General features: G+C 46.4%; 1 protein-coding gene across 2 annotated transcripts in view; it reads right to left on the bottom strand.

The window, feature by feature from the left end:
• Positions 1–4,985: 4,985 nt before the first annotated feature.
• Positions 4,986–15,427, bottom strand: part of ADAT1 (adenosine deaminase tRNA specific 1) — a 250,049-nt gene continuing 239,607 nt past the window's right edge. For both annotated transcript variants that reach the window (XM_069217496.1, XM_069217497.1), the window contains one exon: positions 4,986–6,576. In XM_069217496.1, the coding sequence (XP_069073597.1) occupies positions 6,444–6,576 (133 nt within the window). In that variant the 3' untranslated portion in view covers positions 4,986–6,443. The remainder of the gene's footprint in view (positions 6,577–15,427) is intronic.

Here is a 15,427-nt window from a genome sequence, read left to right as displayed (position 1 = left end):
CTTGGCTATTGAACTCAGCAAATGGCAGGCTAATACTGTAAAACAGCTGTCACTTCGAGGGCCTGACCATCATTGCACACATAAATATAGAATGGCCGGGCACCACTTGGGCCCCCTGTGGCTACAGCCTTGGCTGTGATGTCTACAAGCTATGAAGATTATTGAGTATTAAGGTCAAGCCCTAAACAGAAGTGATGTTTGAATCACTTGAGCTTAAACTGATGCCAAAACAATGCCTTACATGAACAATGTACCTATTTTTTCAAATACTCTTCTTGAAGGCCAGACTGGCCATACTGAGCATCAGGCATTTCCTCAAGAGGCTGGAAGGGTGAGGGGCCGCTTTTGTTACTGGGGGCTGGTTTTGTAGCAGTACCGCAGTTTTAAAATCACTGCAGAGTTACTAAATATTCAACAGTTTTCAGGCAACAATAAAAGTGCCAAGATAACTTTAATGATTAATGCAGCTGCTGGAGAGAGATTGGAGTTTTGTCTAGTGGCAGTTTTGACTCACCTAAGATAGAGCAGGAGATTAATTTGTCTGCTGCAAAGAACGTGCACTATGCAGATTACAGGAGATTATTTTATGTACATTACTCAGTGGGTTATTGCCTTTGTCTCAGAGATCCTTTGGTGTTGTGCCGTTCAGAGGTTACAATCATAATCTAACACAGTGTGCTATAAACTGTCATCAAAGAGCTGGATGCAATCTGTATGGTACTGGTCTGAAAGTTATGTTTTCTTTCCCAGTCCTTGGCTATCCTAATTTTGCCAGGAACGGTTTTTGGTTTGGTAGAAATAAATTGTTATTAGTAACGTCAACACTAAGCACTGTTACATTCTGAATCCTGAGATTATGCTTCTCTAGGCCAAGCACTCTTAAAAATCCTACCCGTATGGATGACATATGAATCCTACACCTTGTAGTCTCTTTTGTCTTATGTAACATTTTCCATACACCAATTTACACACATATGATTCATTGTCTCTGTTTGTGGGTGATGTAAAGTGCTCCTACACCCTACACTGGTTTGAGAGATGCAATAAAACAAAAGAAATACATGTGAGAGAAGGGTTGTGGAGAGATGAGAGGCAATGCTGGAGGGTGATAGTAAGAGAATTATTGAAGAGACCCATCAAAGATTGTTGTATCCTGGTGTACTCTAAGGTCATTGTTCACGATGCATTAAAAGCTAATACAATTGAATATGTTATGAAAAATGTGTTGTAGAATGGACCACTTTCCCCAATTTTTCGGTGGGGGGGGCTCCTTGCAGTGGTCAGGCCCGCTTTGCATTTGCTGGCTGCGTAGCATATAAGTCCATATTGGAGCTGGCCTGAGAAATTTTAATTTGGGTTCCCAGTCCAGCTCTGCCCTTCTTGAAGGAGCGACCCTACTTAAATCCCCCCGGACCACAACTACAAAGTTATCTTTTAATCTTATCCAGTTTTTGTCAGTAACTAGCTGTGCGCTATTCATTCGTTCTTTGAGGGAGAATCCCAAAATGTCCTGTAAATTTGTATTTATATGTTATCCAAATTGAGTAGTGTTAGAAAGTCCTTCCATTGTGTTGTCATAACTGAGGGGCCTTGCCCCACTGAACATACACTGCTGGCTACGGCCCTGTACTTGCCATTTCTGTTGCCTCGTGACTAATAATATAGCAGGCCTTTTCACCGTTACTCTCCTGTTCTGGTGGCTAATATTCAATGGAACTTCCCGTTGGATGCCTTACCCATGACAGACTATACAAGGACTCTCTATTAAGTGATTCAACATCTGAAAGTTTTGGTTGGGGGGGGGGGGGGAGGTTTATAAAGACTGAGCGCCATCTAGTGTCATACACCAAAGTAGGCGATTCAAAACAGTGCTTATGAAAATGACTAACTACAGACTTGCGTTCTGTAATCAAACTGAAGTAGTAACTTTAAAACATTTACAACATCACTGAAGACTGTTACACGCCCTTTGGTCCGAAGGGCATCCGGGAGAAGCGCATGAACTCACTGAGGAGTGTTACTAGGATACACTTTGTGACCTGTTCCTACAACAGCGCTCTACAGTCAGCCCCTTTGGCCTCTAGGCTGCTTTATACTGCTTCAAGCCTATGACCAGTAAATTACACACACATTCCTGTAGCAAATGCAACAGGGAAGCTGTAGCCTACTGACCAGAGCTTCCAAGCTTGTGGGGAGCAAGGCTCGAATCTCTGCCTCGGCCCAACATCCATGATTCTGGTAAAAACACCTAAACTCCCTGTGCCTAAAAAGGTGCAACAGTCTGGTTCTTTTGTGAAGAGCTCTGATGCCCTTGGAAGAGGTTCACGCTACAAAAGGGTGTAAAACTAAATAGTGCATTAGCCCCCTTAGCTATCTTTCTAGTATTCTACCCAAAGGCTTGCTGGATACACAGAGAACTCTGCAGCACTGCCTCAACTCTTTAATGCAACGTGCTGGCAATGTTGTGACTGAAGTAACCCTCACTTGTCTGCCTCTTTTCTGAAGCCAACCTTCCCAAGTTCTATCATTCCCCTTTTTAGGGTTGAGCCTGCGTCACATGCGCTCGCGCATGCGTTTCGCTAAGCGAGACGCTTTAGTTATTAAAAAGGGCTCGGAGCCCCGTCCACGTCACGTCAGTGTCTGTCATTGGTTCGTGGGCTTGCCTGTTAGAATCTGCTTGATTTCATTAGTGGAAAGCATGCATACGTCATGCCTATTCCGGTGGTTAGCCCTCCTCGAGCGCATCAACCAAGTACAGAAAACATGCAAGGCTCGCTGTTTTCAGTCCGGCTTGTGGACTACTTTTTCTCTATTTTCCCAGCGCGATCTCGCTTGGCAGAAGTCGATCGCTTTACATTATATCGACCCTGTTACACAGTTAATTGCACTTTTTCCAGTTAGTACATAAATGCACTTTTGCTGATACGTTTCATTACCAGTGAAAAGTCGGGTTAGGAGTTTACAACGCTATCAGCTCTAACACGAGCAAACGCGAGACCCGTTGCATTGCAAATGCTTGTTTGTTATCTGAGCGTACCTTCTGGGGGTGGGGGTATGCGGGGTGTTACACTCCCACCTAATAAATCTTTCTTGTTATAAATATTTGGGTGCAGGTGTTTTCAGTCGGGTATAGTGAGGTGTCTGTCGGATATCACCAGGAAACTTTACACACACACACAGAAACGCACACACTCTCCTTCGGTTTGGAAAGACTTCAAAAATGTTCCTTATTTCACAAAATAATGGTCTTTCTCTTACTTGGTACACCTACCAATCCGCATTCCTCTCCCTTTACACTGCCTTTTAAGCCCCTCTCGTGGACCTTGCTTGTAAAATGATTCAACATTACGCGCCAGCGCGATTGTCTAGTGTTTGAGGTCTCCGAAAGGATCAAGGCAGCGATGTGTTTGCTTCCTTAGGACCTCTTTCAGATCGCCCAGCTCGGTCCATAAAGAGGCCTCCTCCACTCAGTGCTCTGCGCAGTCTCAGTTCTCCTCCTAAAACACAACCTCATTTAAACGTTTTTAAAAACGCTTTTGCTTCTTCTTGTTAGATCCTTCAACTGCTGCTTGCAGACAGAAGTGAAAAGTCTACCTATTAACTAGGGGGAGAGGTTATAGGGTAAGGGCCAGAACTGCAGACTGTGGAAACAGGGTCGAACTTCGTTTTTGGCTCAGCATCCTGTGATTCTGGGCAAATCACTTAGGGCCTGATTACAACTTTGGCGGAGGGGTTTAATCAGTCCCAAATGTGACAGATATCCCACCCACCGTATTATGAGTTCCATCGGATATAATGGACTGGTAATAGGCGGGCGGGATATTCATCACATTTGGGACGGATTAACCCCCTCCGCCAAAGTTGGAATCGGGCCCTAGGTCTCCCAGGAAACGAAAAACAAAAAAAATGAATGCGTCTTTGTATAGTGGAACTTGTGCTCATTTAATGCGCTGCAATGCCATGGGGCCGAGCTCGGGCAATATAAAACTGCAAAAAAAACATATGGTTTCTAAACATTTATCTACGGCTCTAGCCATCTCAGCTGTAGCCGCTTTCCTCGCATCGAATCACAGTAACACGCACAGCACAGCTTGACCTTCGGCCTTAGAACAAGCTTTGCGATCACTCCGATAAATCGGTTGGCGGTAAAATTGCCATAAAACCGGTAACCTACCACCCAAATCGGGCGGGGTAACACGTACTATGGAATACTATTTTGCTGTCTATGGCTATCAGCTGAAGTTACTGATTGGGCTTGAAGGACCTCATCAATACACGCAGATTCGTTTACATTGTGTGACGCGCGTCCTTGACGTTTCTCAGTGCGCCATCACGCATCAGGTGGGGACTCTTCGGGATGACATTGTAAGTGAGAATGAGCGAGCGCCTGTGTGTGTTAGGCATTTGTTTTTTTTTTCTGAAGATAAACCCCTATTGTTGGCCTGTCACTAGTGAGAAAAAAAAGTGTCGACAGGTCATCATTTTCCACACAGTTTCCCAGAAGTCACTGAGGTAGGAGCTGCTTTGCCCAAAAATGACAACCAGCCTGGCAGCTAACTGGATGTGACAGGCCGGCTGTGGCGCGTACGGCAAAGGCTCGGCCACTGCGGCTCCAGCAGCACATCCGATGCCCACCGAAGACTAAACGGTGACATAAATCTTAGATTAAGGGGCTTGCCCCCGGATCCTTCCCCGAGGCGAGTGCTCGATGCTACTTATACTTACTCGCTTCAAAAGACAGACTGCAGTGCTGTCAAGCCAATGTCTGCGCCAGGTGCTCTGCGAAGTCCCTTGGTGCAAAATTAGTTCCACATCACCTGACATGTTGATATGATCTTACACCACCGGCCTGGCCACTTCTAGCAGGAACGAATGTTTTGTAGTAGAGACTAACTCAAGCCACTTCGACTTTTGCTATCGTTCATTTAAAATTAGAAACATATCTTTTTTGGAAAAGGCATTTATAGACCTGACACAAGAGTTTGAAAAAAAAATAGGTCCACATTAGCAGTTTTTTATTTTCAAGGCAAATTTACTGCATGCCTAATTTGCTGGCAGTTGTCAGAATCCTCATGAGCTTCAAAGAAACACACATTTGAACTGGTTGCAGAGTTCAAGCGTGAAACTGGCTTGTCATAGGTGAATGGCTGTGCTTACATACGCCCCTTTTGGTATTTTCCAACAGTTTGATGCCTTACACCATATCACGCTTTCCACAACAGCATTAAATGTGGTTCCAACCAGGATACCTTGCTCACGGTGCGCCCAAGGCCTAAACTGCCAGTTGTAGCTCGGCATAGTTTTCGACAGAGGTACACCTCCCTTGTCACTCGCAAGAGCACAACAGCTAATTGTTCATTTCTTTATCTCACTGTGAGCGTTACTTATTTTTTGGAAGTCCATACCACCATACCAAGCACATGAGGCTGCGTAGTTTACTTAACCAGACGTATATTGATTTTTACAAGAAGTGTGCGGTCCAGATGTTCAGGCGTAACCTTCGAAGTTGGGTACCTGCTGAATGCCAGCTGACACCTACTGAGGAGCTCACAGACAACGCCTTCAAATCAAGCACACCTCCAACCGGATGCTACGCCCGCGTGCTCGCTCACAGACAACACCCCAGGCTCGACCGGTCCACCCACTGGATGTCATTTGTTGATGCCTCCCTGACACACCCGAGTGTGGACCGGGGAATAAATGTGTCTAATAACTGCTCTCAGACAGTACTCGAGGATGGAAATGTCTCTGGGCTCAAATAACTCTCTAGGCTGCCAGTGTCTCACGGATGTTCACGTGACAGGTGACTAAGCTACAGTGATCTGGTGATCCTAAACAAAAAATAGTCCAGGCTGCAGGTGTTTTCCGGACACCCTCTCGCACCACTAAGTTGGAGGGAGGAGTAACCACTCTCACAAAGGACACTCCAGCCTCATGGTGTCTTGCAGACCCCATTCTTCAGTTTGAGGAAGGGGTGTCATGATGCTGACAGATAATACTCAAGCTTAGAGGTGTCCAGGATCCACCCTGGGCTGGTGGGGAATTCTGTTCACAAGGACTGATATAAGCTGTAGATGCTGCCGGACAACATACAGTAAGCACAGGAGGCTGCAGGGGTTCCTGGGTGCACAGACTAACCTGCTGGTGGTAGTTCACAGTCACTGGTATCCAGTGGTCCAGTAGGAGCCTCTTAAATAGTAGGTTTTGGTGACCCTGAATTCTTAGTGATAAAAGTTGCGTCTCAGTGAGTTCCCTTTCCATTGTCAGATCGCACCTGGGGTATGGAAAGAGGTCTGAATGATCCACTCCACACCACAGGGCCTTTATCTGCTCCCGGAGAGGCCCTGATATAAGGCCTATCTGTGTACTGAGTGATCGCACCAGCATTCTGAGAGGATTCCAATGTTGGTACACGCCAGGTCAGCTCAAGCAGGGCTCGTTTGTCACTTGAACAGACGGTATTCTTTTGGAGTTTTGATCCAGGTGGGAAACGCTTGACACCTTAGCTCCTTCCAGGCCTTTTGATATGTGGTCGCCGCCTGCTTGTAATCCCAAAATGTTTCCAGGTTGGCAGTGCTGCAGAAAAAGACGAGAACAAATTCGTGTTACTTTAGGTTTCTTGAACACTTGCCCATACAATGAGAAGTGAATGCGGTTTGTAGGTCGCGCTTAAGGAATGCACAGGCCAGTGTGGTGTTCAGAAGACACCATCCACTGAACGCATCCACGATAAGAAGAGGCTTCACAGACGAGAGCATACACTAGAACCTCTCCGCAGACCCCACCTAAAACATAGTACATGAACGATTCATCCATCCTCTGCATTTTGTGTGCACTTTGACCTGTAACAGCACTACTACACCCTTTCTCTTCACTCTTAGAGCCACAACACTCCATGGGCCCTGTTTACTGACAGTTGACACAGGCAAAGCCATCTATTCACGAAGAACAATAATTCTTACCATGGTGTTCTCAAACGACGAAACTATACCTGGAAAAGTAGATGTACCTCTGTGCGCTCCAGATCCGATATGTGTCAAAAGTGGAAGCACCGCAGAACCAAGCATTATGCACAATATAGGACATTTATATCCTAAAATTGACAGGTCCTGCTTATTAATGCTACATACACTCTAGGCACAGCACTCCCAGGACCTGTCCATCATGTACACGGACTTCAGAGGTCAGCACTAAACTCTGTCTATCGAGGGTCCTTATAACACAGGTCACAGCACAGCCACGGCTCAGGAGGCCTAGAGCACTTTATGAAAACTCACCATTTACATACGTTAATATAGTTAATTAGCGCCATTGGTAAGGCAATGTAGCATTAGTGAGTGCTACTGAATGCCTTAGTAAGCAGTTAAATGCATGTTTGGACTGTGTGGGGTATCTGTCCAGCGATCTGTCTAAATGTGTGCAGCTGTAGTGGGGTGCGTGGTAGGTGTGGTTCATTGTGTTTGCGACTGATATGCCTTTATAGTTTGTTGAAGACATCACAACGGTCCACTGAGCCCAGCTCTCCCATCATTCTCCGAGTAAGTAAGTGCTTACAGGTAAGGAAAGTGTTAGGAATACAGAAATGGTGGGATAATGTTTGATGGTGAACACACTAACCGGCAATATGCGAGTCATACACCATCACCTGTTTCAAAAGAACCTTAGGCCATGGGATATGCGGTTGGCAGTTTTCACACGTGATTCCTGTTGGACAAGGATTACCCAGAGGAACAACATATGTAGGGGCCAGGCACAGCTTACGTGGGTACCTAAAAAAGTAACTCCTGCCTGTAGATGTAGTGGTATTCCAGCACATAATTGTGAAAGAGTGTACGCCCTAAATAATAATAACAAAATGAACACCATGGTCTAACGTCACACTAATATGAGACGTTACAGAAGGATGCAGGAAGTGTGCTCTGTCAGTAGAATTGAGAAAATGATTCGCTTGAGAATAGCACTGAATTAGCCCACGTGCATAGAAACAAGGTACCAATAAAAAAATAGGTTTTTAAAATTAATCCTTAGTTTTTTTTTTAACACAATAAAAAATTCTGAAAAGTGTCGACTTTAAGACGAGAGTTCTACTGAAAAAACAGTTACTTAAGAGAAGGAGCACTAGAGCAAATAAGGGCAAATAAACCAAATTATACACTATCAGAAAATTCAAGTCAAGGTGTGTTATTTAAGGACTCCTTAGAGTAGAAAAATAAACAAGTTACCTACCCTCTGTAACACTGCTTCTAGAAGACACTAACCCGCTGCTGATTTCTCACCTTGTGATTATTCCCCAGGACTCAGAGTGGATCCCGAAAACTTTTATCAGTATCCCTGCGTGCCGGTAGGTGACACCGTGTGGCTCAGCACTGACGCTGTTCTGCTCTGGTAAGGACATGTGGAGCCTTTATAAGTGCCACTTCTGTGCACTGACATCAGTTGGTTTCAAGACTGTCTGTGCCCCCAGACGCAGAGCCCCAAAAGGTAAGCTGGTGTGACGCATGTGCAGATTACTAGACTTGGGATCTTATTCATGGATAGAGGGCAACTACAGAATGGGGACGATGGGAGGGTTGGTGAGGAATTTGGGTCTAGCGTCTCTACCAGGAAGAGTGTTATCAAAGGTAAGTAATTTGTTCTTCTGATAGAGACTTCATGCCGCAAATTCCTCACCTTCTGGAGGACCAAGTGGGCAAAATGCCCCTATTGGCAAACCAGACTGTCCAAACAATAGTGCTTTGTGAACATATGGAGAGAGGACGCCCACGTCACCACCTGGGAGATGTTTCAAGACAAGGACCTGACGTGCCAACACAGAGGTAGCAGCTTTGGCCCTTGTAGAATGAGCACGGATTACTTCCGGAGCTGCTTTTTAGCTAATGCTCAGCAGATCTTAATGTAGAGCACAATCTAGCAGGAGATGTTTCTCTTCTGCACAGCCTTGCCTTTTTTTGCTCCAGAAAACCCCACCAAGAGCTGACTGTCCACCCAATGTTGTTTGGTACGATCTATGTAAAAGCTCAGTGCTCTCTGGTGGTCCAAGCGATGGAGTCTCTTCTCCTCAGAGGAGAAGTGAGGCGGAGCATAAAACACTGGAAAGGTGATGTTCTGACCGACATGGAACGGCATCACAACTTTAGGCATGAAAACCAGCTTGTCTGGAAAGGTGGTGGCGTATCGCGAGCCAACACAGAGAGCTTGAAGCTCACTCACATGCTGAGATGATGTTATGGGGATAAGTAACACTGTCTTGAGGGTGAGAAGCCACAAGGAGAAGATGTGAAGCGGTTTAAAGGAAGTGCACATCAGAAACATAAGGACCAAGTTAAGGTCCCACTGAGGCATGGCAAAGGAGGAGGGAGGAAAAAATGTAAGCCCTTCAAAAAGAGCGTAACAATGGAAACTGAAACAATGATGACTGATCCGGCAACCTCAAAAAAAGCTAAAAGAGGCAAAAGGTCCCTTTTAACTGGGCCCAGAGCAAAGCCTTACCAGGCAAAGGATAAAACAAATAACAAAACATCACCTAACTTTGCCTGGACGGGGGTCTATCTGCCCAGTACTGCACCAAGCCTTACCTTTGTCACTATGCCAGGAGTATACAGTTTTTGTCAAGGGACACCTGACTGTCAAGATGATATCCACCACCTCCAGAGAAAGGTCGAAGGTGTTGATCTGCCACGCTCAATCTCAAAGCATGAAGGGAGAGATCGCGAAGGCCAGGGTGCAGAACAAACCCTGGTCTAATGCTTCAACAGCAAGTCCTCCCAGCAGCGCAGCATGATCAAAGGACAGATGCTGAAGCCCAGGCATTCTGGATCCCATGCTCTCTAAGCTGTGCCCAATCCAGAGCCACTAGGATGACTTAGGCTTGGTCAATCTTGACCTTTCTGAAGCATATCAGTGGAAAGGCATTAGTCATACAGGCATCCCGAGTTCCACTCATGTCGGAATACATCTCCAAGCAAGAGACACCTTGCAAAATCCAACACGCAAAAGTGTGGACATTGAGCTTTCTCAGTGGTGGTGTGATCTCCTCGACACAGAAGGCTGAGCTCGTCCCCCATGGCATTTAATAACCCTGCCCGGTGGTTCACCACCAGAAAAAATTCTTGGTGACCCAAAGGTGCTGGGCCTTGTTGCCCTAACCCGCTCTGCTTGCTGCTTAAAAACATGGTGGTGGTGATGTTCGTGAGCATTTCTGCCAGCCTCCACTTGATGGATGGAAGGAAGACTCAATGCGAAGCGGATGGCACTCAGCTACAGAAGGTTGATATGGAGCTAGGACTCCACCCAAGACGATAGTCCTCAGATCTCCACCTCTCCCAGATGGCCACCCCAAACCAGAAATGACACATCGGTCACCACTCTGAGCTCTGGGTGGGGAACGAAGAGGGGTCTGCAGCTGACCCAGTCTCAGTCCTGTAACCACCAATGGTCGGAGAGGTCCCCATGATGTTGGGCCAACTGAGACTTTAGATCCCACTGCAGAGCCTGCATATGCCATCTGGCGTGCTTGACCAGCAGGATGCAGAAGACCATCAGTCTCAGCAGCCTCAGAGTCTACCTCACTGAAATCCAGGACAGAGGCTGAAAGATCCAGATCATAGTCTGAATGCCCTGGACTTTCTTACTGGGGGAAAGGCAAAAAACTGTGCCACTCTCAGAAAGGCTCTGAAGACAGGGTAGCATCTGAGAAGGAGTCAGGTATGACTTTGGAACATTGATAGTGAACCCCAAAGATGACATGTCTGCTATAGTTTAGAACTGGATGACAACAACCTGGAGTGAACCAACTTTCAACAGTGTCTTCAAGGTTGGGGATGACCGGCACCCCTGACCTCCGAAGATGTGCTCCACAACAGCAATCACTTTCTTTAACACCCATCGGGCACTGGTGAGATGAAAGGAGAGCACAGCAAAGTGCAAACGCTCCTATTCCAGCACTAACCACCGGTAGCACCAATGAACCTACAGAACAAATCTATGGAAATAGGCGTCCTTGAAGTCCAATGCCACCATCCAGTCTCTAGGGTACACAAGACCTGGGCCAGTGTGAGTTTTGAATTTTTCCTTTCAGAGTAAGGCATTGAAAAGAGCAGAGGTCTAAAATTGGACAAAGGCCTCCGTCCTTCTTTGGCACCAGAAAGTAGCAGGAATAACAAAAACGTCCTACTTCTGGTGTGGGCAATCTCTTGGTAGTCTCTTTGGCCAAAAGGGCTTGCACTTCCTGCTACAAAACAGAAATATGGTCCTCTGTCAGTTTATGGTGGAAGGTGTGGTGCTGTATAAAGGAAAGGTAGGGCTTAGCCCTTCTGCACAATTTGCAGGAACCACCTGTCTGATGGTATGTTCTGCCATCCCAGCAACAATTGTCAGATCCTGATTCCTACCAGGTGGCTGTGCTCCACTGAGGATATGCTAAAGTGGCTTGGCAGGTAGGGCTGCAGGAGGGCAGTGGACTGTGCTTCCCATAGACCTTGACGTTGCGGGCAGTGGGCACCATGGCCGCAACAGTGGAACTGCTGGGTGCAGTGCTGGGGTTGTACTGGCTGACGGTATGGAGTACTTCTGCCGAAGCAACAAAAGGAATTGCAGGGCTGATGCAACTGGCGTGGTAAGGCAGATAAGTCCAGGACATATGCTGTGGCCCTAATTCCTTTGAACTGCTCAAGAGAGGAGACTGCCTTGTCCCAAAACAGGTGAGTCACATAGAACAATCCGACCAAGGGGCACAACAGGACATCGCCTGAAAAACTGGCAGCCACAGCCAAGCACGGCGGCAAATGGTGACACTGGTACCAATGGCCTGCCTCGTTGAATCAGTGGTGTCCAAGCCACAACAGATTGGGAACTTGACTATGTCGCAACCGTCCTATATGTCCTGGAGGAGGACCAGTCACAGATTTTGAGGGACATCTGGGAGGACTTGAGCCACCAAGTCCCAAAGGACATGAGAATAACGCCCCAGCAGGCATCTGAGAAAACCCTCTTCCCAAATGACTCCATTCCCTTCAACTTCCTAACGGTGTGAGTCATTGGGGATGCATTTGGATTAGTCATGCCTGCAAACACCTGCATGACCAAGCTTTAATGTGAGGGGTCCTGAGATAGAAATGTAGGGTCGCCCAGGCAGGGCAGTGTCGTCGTGTAATTTGGCAACTGACAGGGGGCCAAAGCAAGGTTTGGCTCATAAACCCTAAAACATTTCATAAGAGCATCACTGAATAGTAAGAGGGGCTCAGTAGATGTCTGGCCCAGCTGAAGAACCTCTGTAAGTACGTTGGTCTTGACCTACAAGCTGGGGAGCTGGAAGTACTGGACTTTGCCACTTTACGCATAACCATGGAGTAGGAAGCACTCTCCTCAGTGGCATGACCAGGGCATGAGCGGAGACCAGACACAGGAGATAACAAGGCCATTAGCCTCCTGCAGGTCATCATGCCAATTCTACTTTAGATAAGGTTGGCCAATCTTGTCACCCACATCGTAACGTTATCCACATCTGTGCTAAACAGGTAATGCAGCAAGTGCTGTCGGCATTGTGGAGGTAGATCAAGTGGGGGAAAAAGGAGCCTCAACAGCAACTGAGCGTGACTTCAATCGAGGTCGACCCAGCTCCAACTCAATGTCGTGAGAAGACAATTGGTGCCTTGTTTACAGCGTTAATTTTGCGAGGACTGTGGAGCAAGAAGTGGAGTTGAGAGGTCCCCGTTATGGGCTCAGAGGGTCCAGCTTGCAATGAGAGCAAATCCGCTGGCGGGAACCCAGGTGGGGAAACTCTTAGCTCGCTAGGGCCCGTGGTTGTGGTGGAAGGAGTTGGCAAGATTACAAAGAGCCAGAGCATGGCTGCACAGATCTCTTTGGACTGTATAGGAGTGGTGGACGGACCCAGAAACTCTTGCTGTGCCGTTACAAGTTGACGGATCAGCGCCGAAGCTGAACAACTTCGGAAGCGAGATCAAGACATATGGTTGTGTCTCCGTGCCTATTCAGGGGAGTGTGAGTGGCGCCAAGGGGCTAAGTCCTGCTTAGATTTCTTATGTTGTTTTCTTTGACCTACCCGAAGATTTGGTTTGAGAGGAAGATTGCCCTTGAGAATGGCTACAAATGCTTCTGGATCTTGAACAGGACCAAACCTTTGACTTGGACCAGTCCGATCATGGGAGTCTTCCAGTGTTTGGTGATGTAGAGTTTCACCTCATGGTCTCAAATGGCCTTAGGGTTCATTGATGTTGAGTTAATACTAGCCTTAGAGTGGTGCCTCCACCCAAAGCAAATTTAGTGACAGACATTCGTTTGTGATAGTGCTTACTGGACTTAAAACCTGTTGTTTTGTGAGGTGGCATGTCCTTTGAGCACTATAAAACAAATTTCCTGACCGAGGTAAGGTAGGCAGGCAGGTAGCTCCAGATCCATGTCTGGGGGTGCGGAAAGAAAGGAACTGACGTCAGTCTGCAGGAGTGGTGCCTATATAGGCTCTGCACATCATTTATAGAGACAAATGGCATCAGTCCGAAGCCGACTGCTCCTCCTATCAGGATGCAGAGGTACTTCAATTTTTTTTCCGAATCCAGTCTGATGCCTGGGGAATGTTCAAAAGGTGAGTAATCTGTGGCTAGAAGTCTTCATCTGAAATAATTGTTTTAAAAATTAATTCTTTCTATGCTGAATAGCAATGTAAATATTGAAAGAAACCTATGTTGGACTATTTTTTTTTGTATGTTGGAGTAAGATACTTAGGAGAGTCAATAGAATGGTTTTATGTAAATAGAGGGGTAATAAGTGGAATGGGATGGGTTACTTCCTCACTATATTAAATTATGTATGCAATGTATTGCCACTATGAACAATAGTATAACACTATCTCTCTGAAAAGGCAGCGTACTAGCTTCGAAGTGGACTGTTCCTCAGCAAGCTGAAAGATTGTTTACTGACACTCTTGTAGCTTAATATGGCCTGGACTAGGCTTCCAAATAATATGGGATAACCATAGATAAAATTGGCGGTGGTGCCCCTATGATCTTGCCCCAACTGGAGTGTGAGCTTACATTTGTGAACAAGTGACTTACATTTGTGGTACATAGGACACATGGTGCAGGCCTCTTCCTGTTTTGCTCTAGGATTACAAGAGGGACTGCACGGAAAGAGTGTCTGAGTGAGAGTGCAAGAGAAGACATTGCAATGCAAAGCTGTTCAGTGAGTCTTTGGGGGAGGAAGGATGTGGGACGAAGGCCCCTGCACGTTTGGTGAAAATATTTCAGGATCTTGGACTGGAGAGAGGGATATATTTTGAGATCTTGACTGGGAGAGGGATTGAGGCAGTGAGCAGGAGAGTGATAGATACAGCTCTGTCATGCCTTGTATATTGCCCATGCAGCCTAGAAAAGTATGCAGCAGTTTCCAATGTTTATACAAAGGACTTCCTCTCTGTAACAAAAAAAACATGAAACTTTCAGAAAGCTTTCTCAGAAGCAACAATATGTACAAAATAAACATCACATTGTTTTTAAAGACATTTCAAAAACAGCAACTGATGAGCAAGTTAATTACCTTCGATAACACCTTATCTGGTAGAGACATATTCTAGTTGTAGAATCCCTACCCCCGGAGGAGGGTCTGCGAACCAAGATGATACTAGGAAGTCCTGCGGGACTGAATGGGTAAAGGACCCTTCCCTTCAGACCCGAATGTCCAGGCAGTAGTGTTTGGTAAACGTGAGCAGAGATGCCCAAGTTGCTGCCTGGCAGATGTCCAGAACTGGAACTTTGCGTGCTAACGCAGTGGTTGCAGGTGTCACTCTGGTACACTGAGTGCGCAAACCCTTCAGGGGTTGTTTTTTAGTCAATGCGTAGCACATTTTAATGCAGGGACCGACCCACCTAGAGATGGCCTCTTCTGCACTTTCCAACCTTTCTTCGCACCCACATACCAAACAAAGAGTTGATCATCCACCCAGAACTCTTTGGTACGATCAAGGTAGAACATCAATGCTCTTTTTGGGTCCAGGCGGTGGAGCCTCTCCTCTTCTTTAGAAGGATGTGGGGTTGCGTAAAAAGTAGGCAAGGTTATGGATTGGCCCACATGAAAGGGCGCAACCACTTTTGGCAATAAGGAAGCCCTGTGCAAAGCACCACTTTGTCAGGAAAGATGGGAAGGTAGAATGGCTTAGATGACAATGCCTACAGCTCATTCACCCTGCAGGCAGATGTGGTGACCACAAGGAAGGCTGTTTTAATGTTAGAAGCCTGAGAGGACAGTTGTGAAGAGGCTCAAAAGGAGTACACATGAGAAATGTCAGAACCAAATTAAAATCTCACTGGGGCATGATAAATAGTGATGAAGGAAACATGTGGGTAAGGCCCTTAAGGCACCTACTAACAATAGGAGACTTAAAAAAAGAGGGTTGGTCAGGTAATCTCAGAATTGC

This window comes from Pleurodeles waltl, chromosome 12 (genome assembly GCF_031143425.1).
Source record: "Pleurodeles waltl isolate 20211129_DDA chromosome 12, aPleWal1.hap1.20221129, whole genome shotgun sequence".
NCBI lineage: Eukaryota > Metazoa > Chordata > Amphibia > Caudata > Salamandridae > Pleurodeles > Pleurodeles waltl.
The sequence above is the reverse complement of the archived record's forward strand: the minus strand, read 5'-3'. Positions and strand labels throughout refer to the sequence as shown.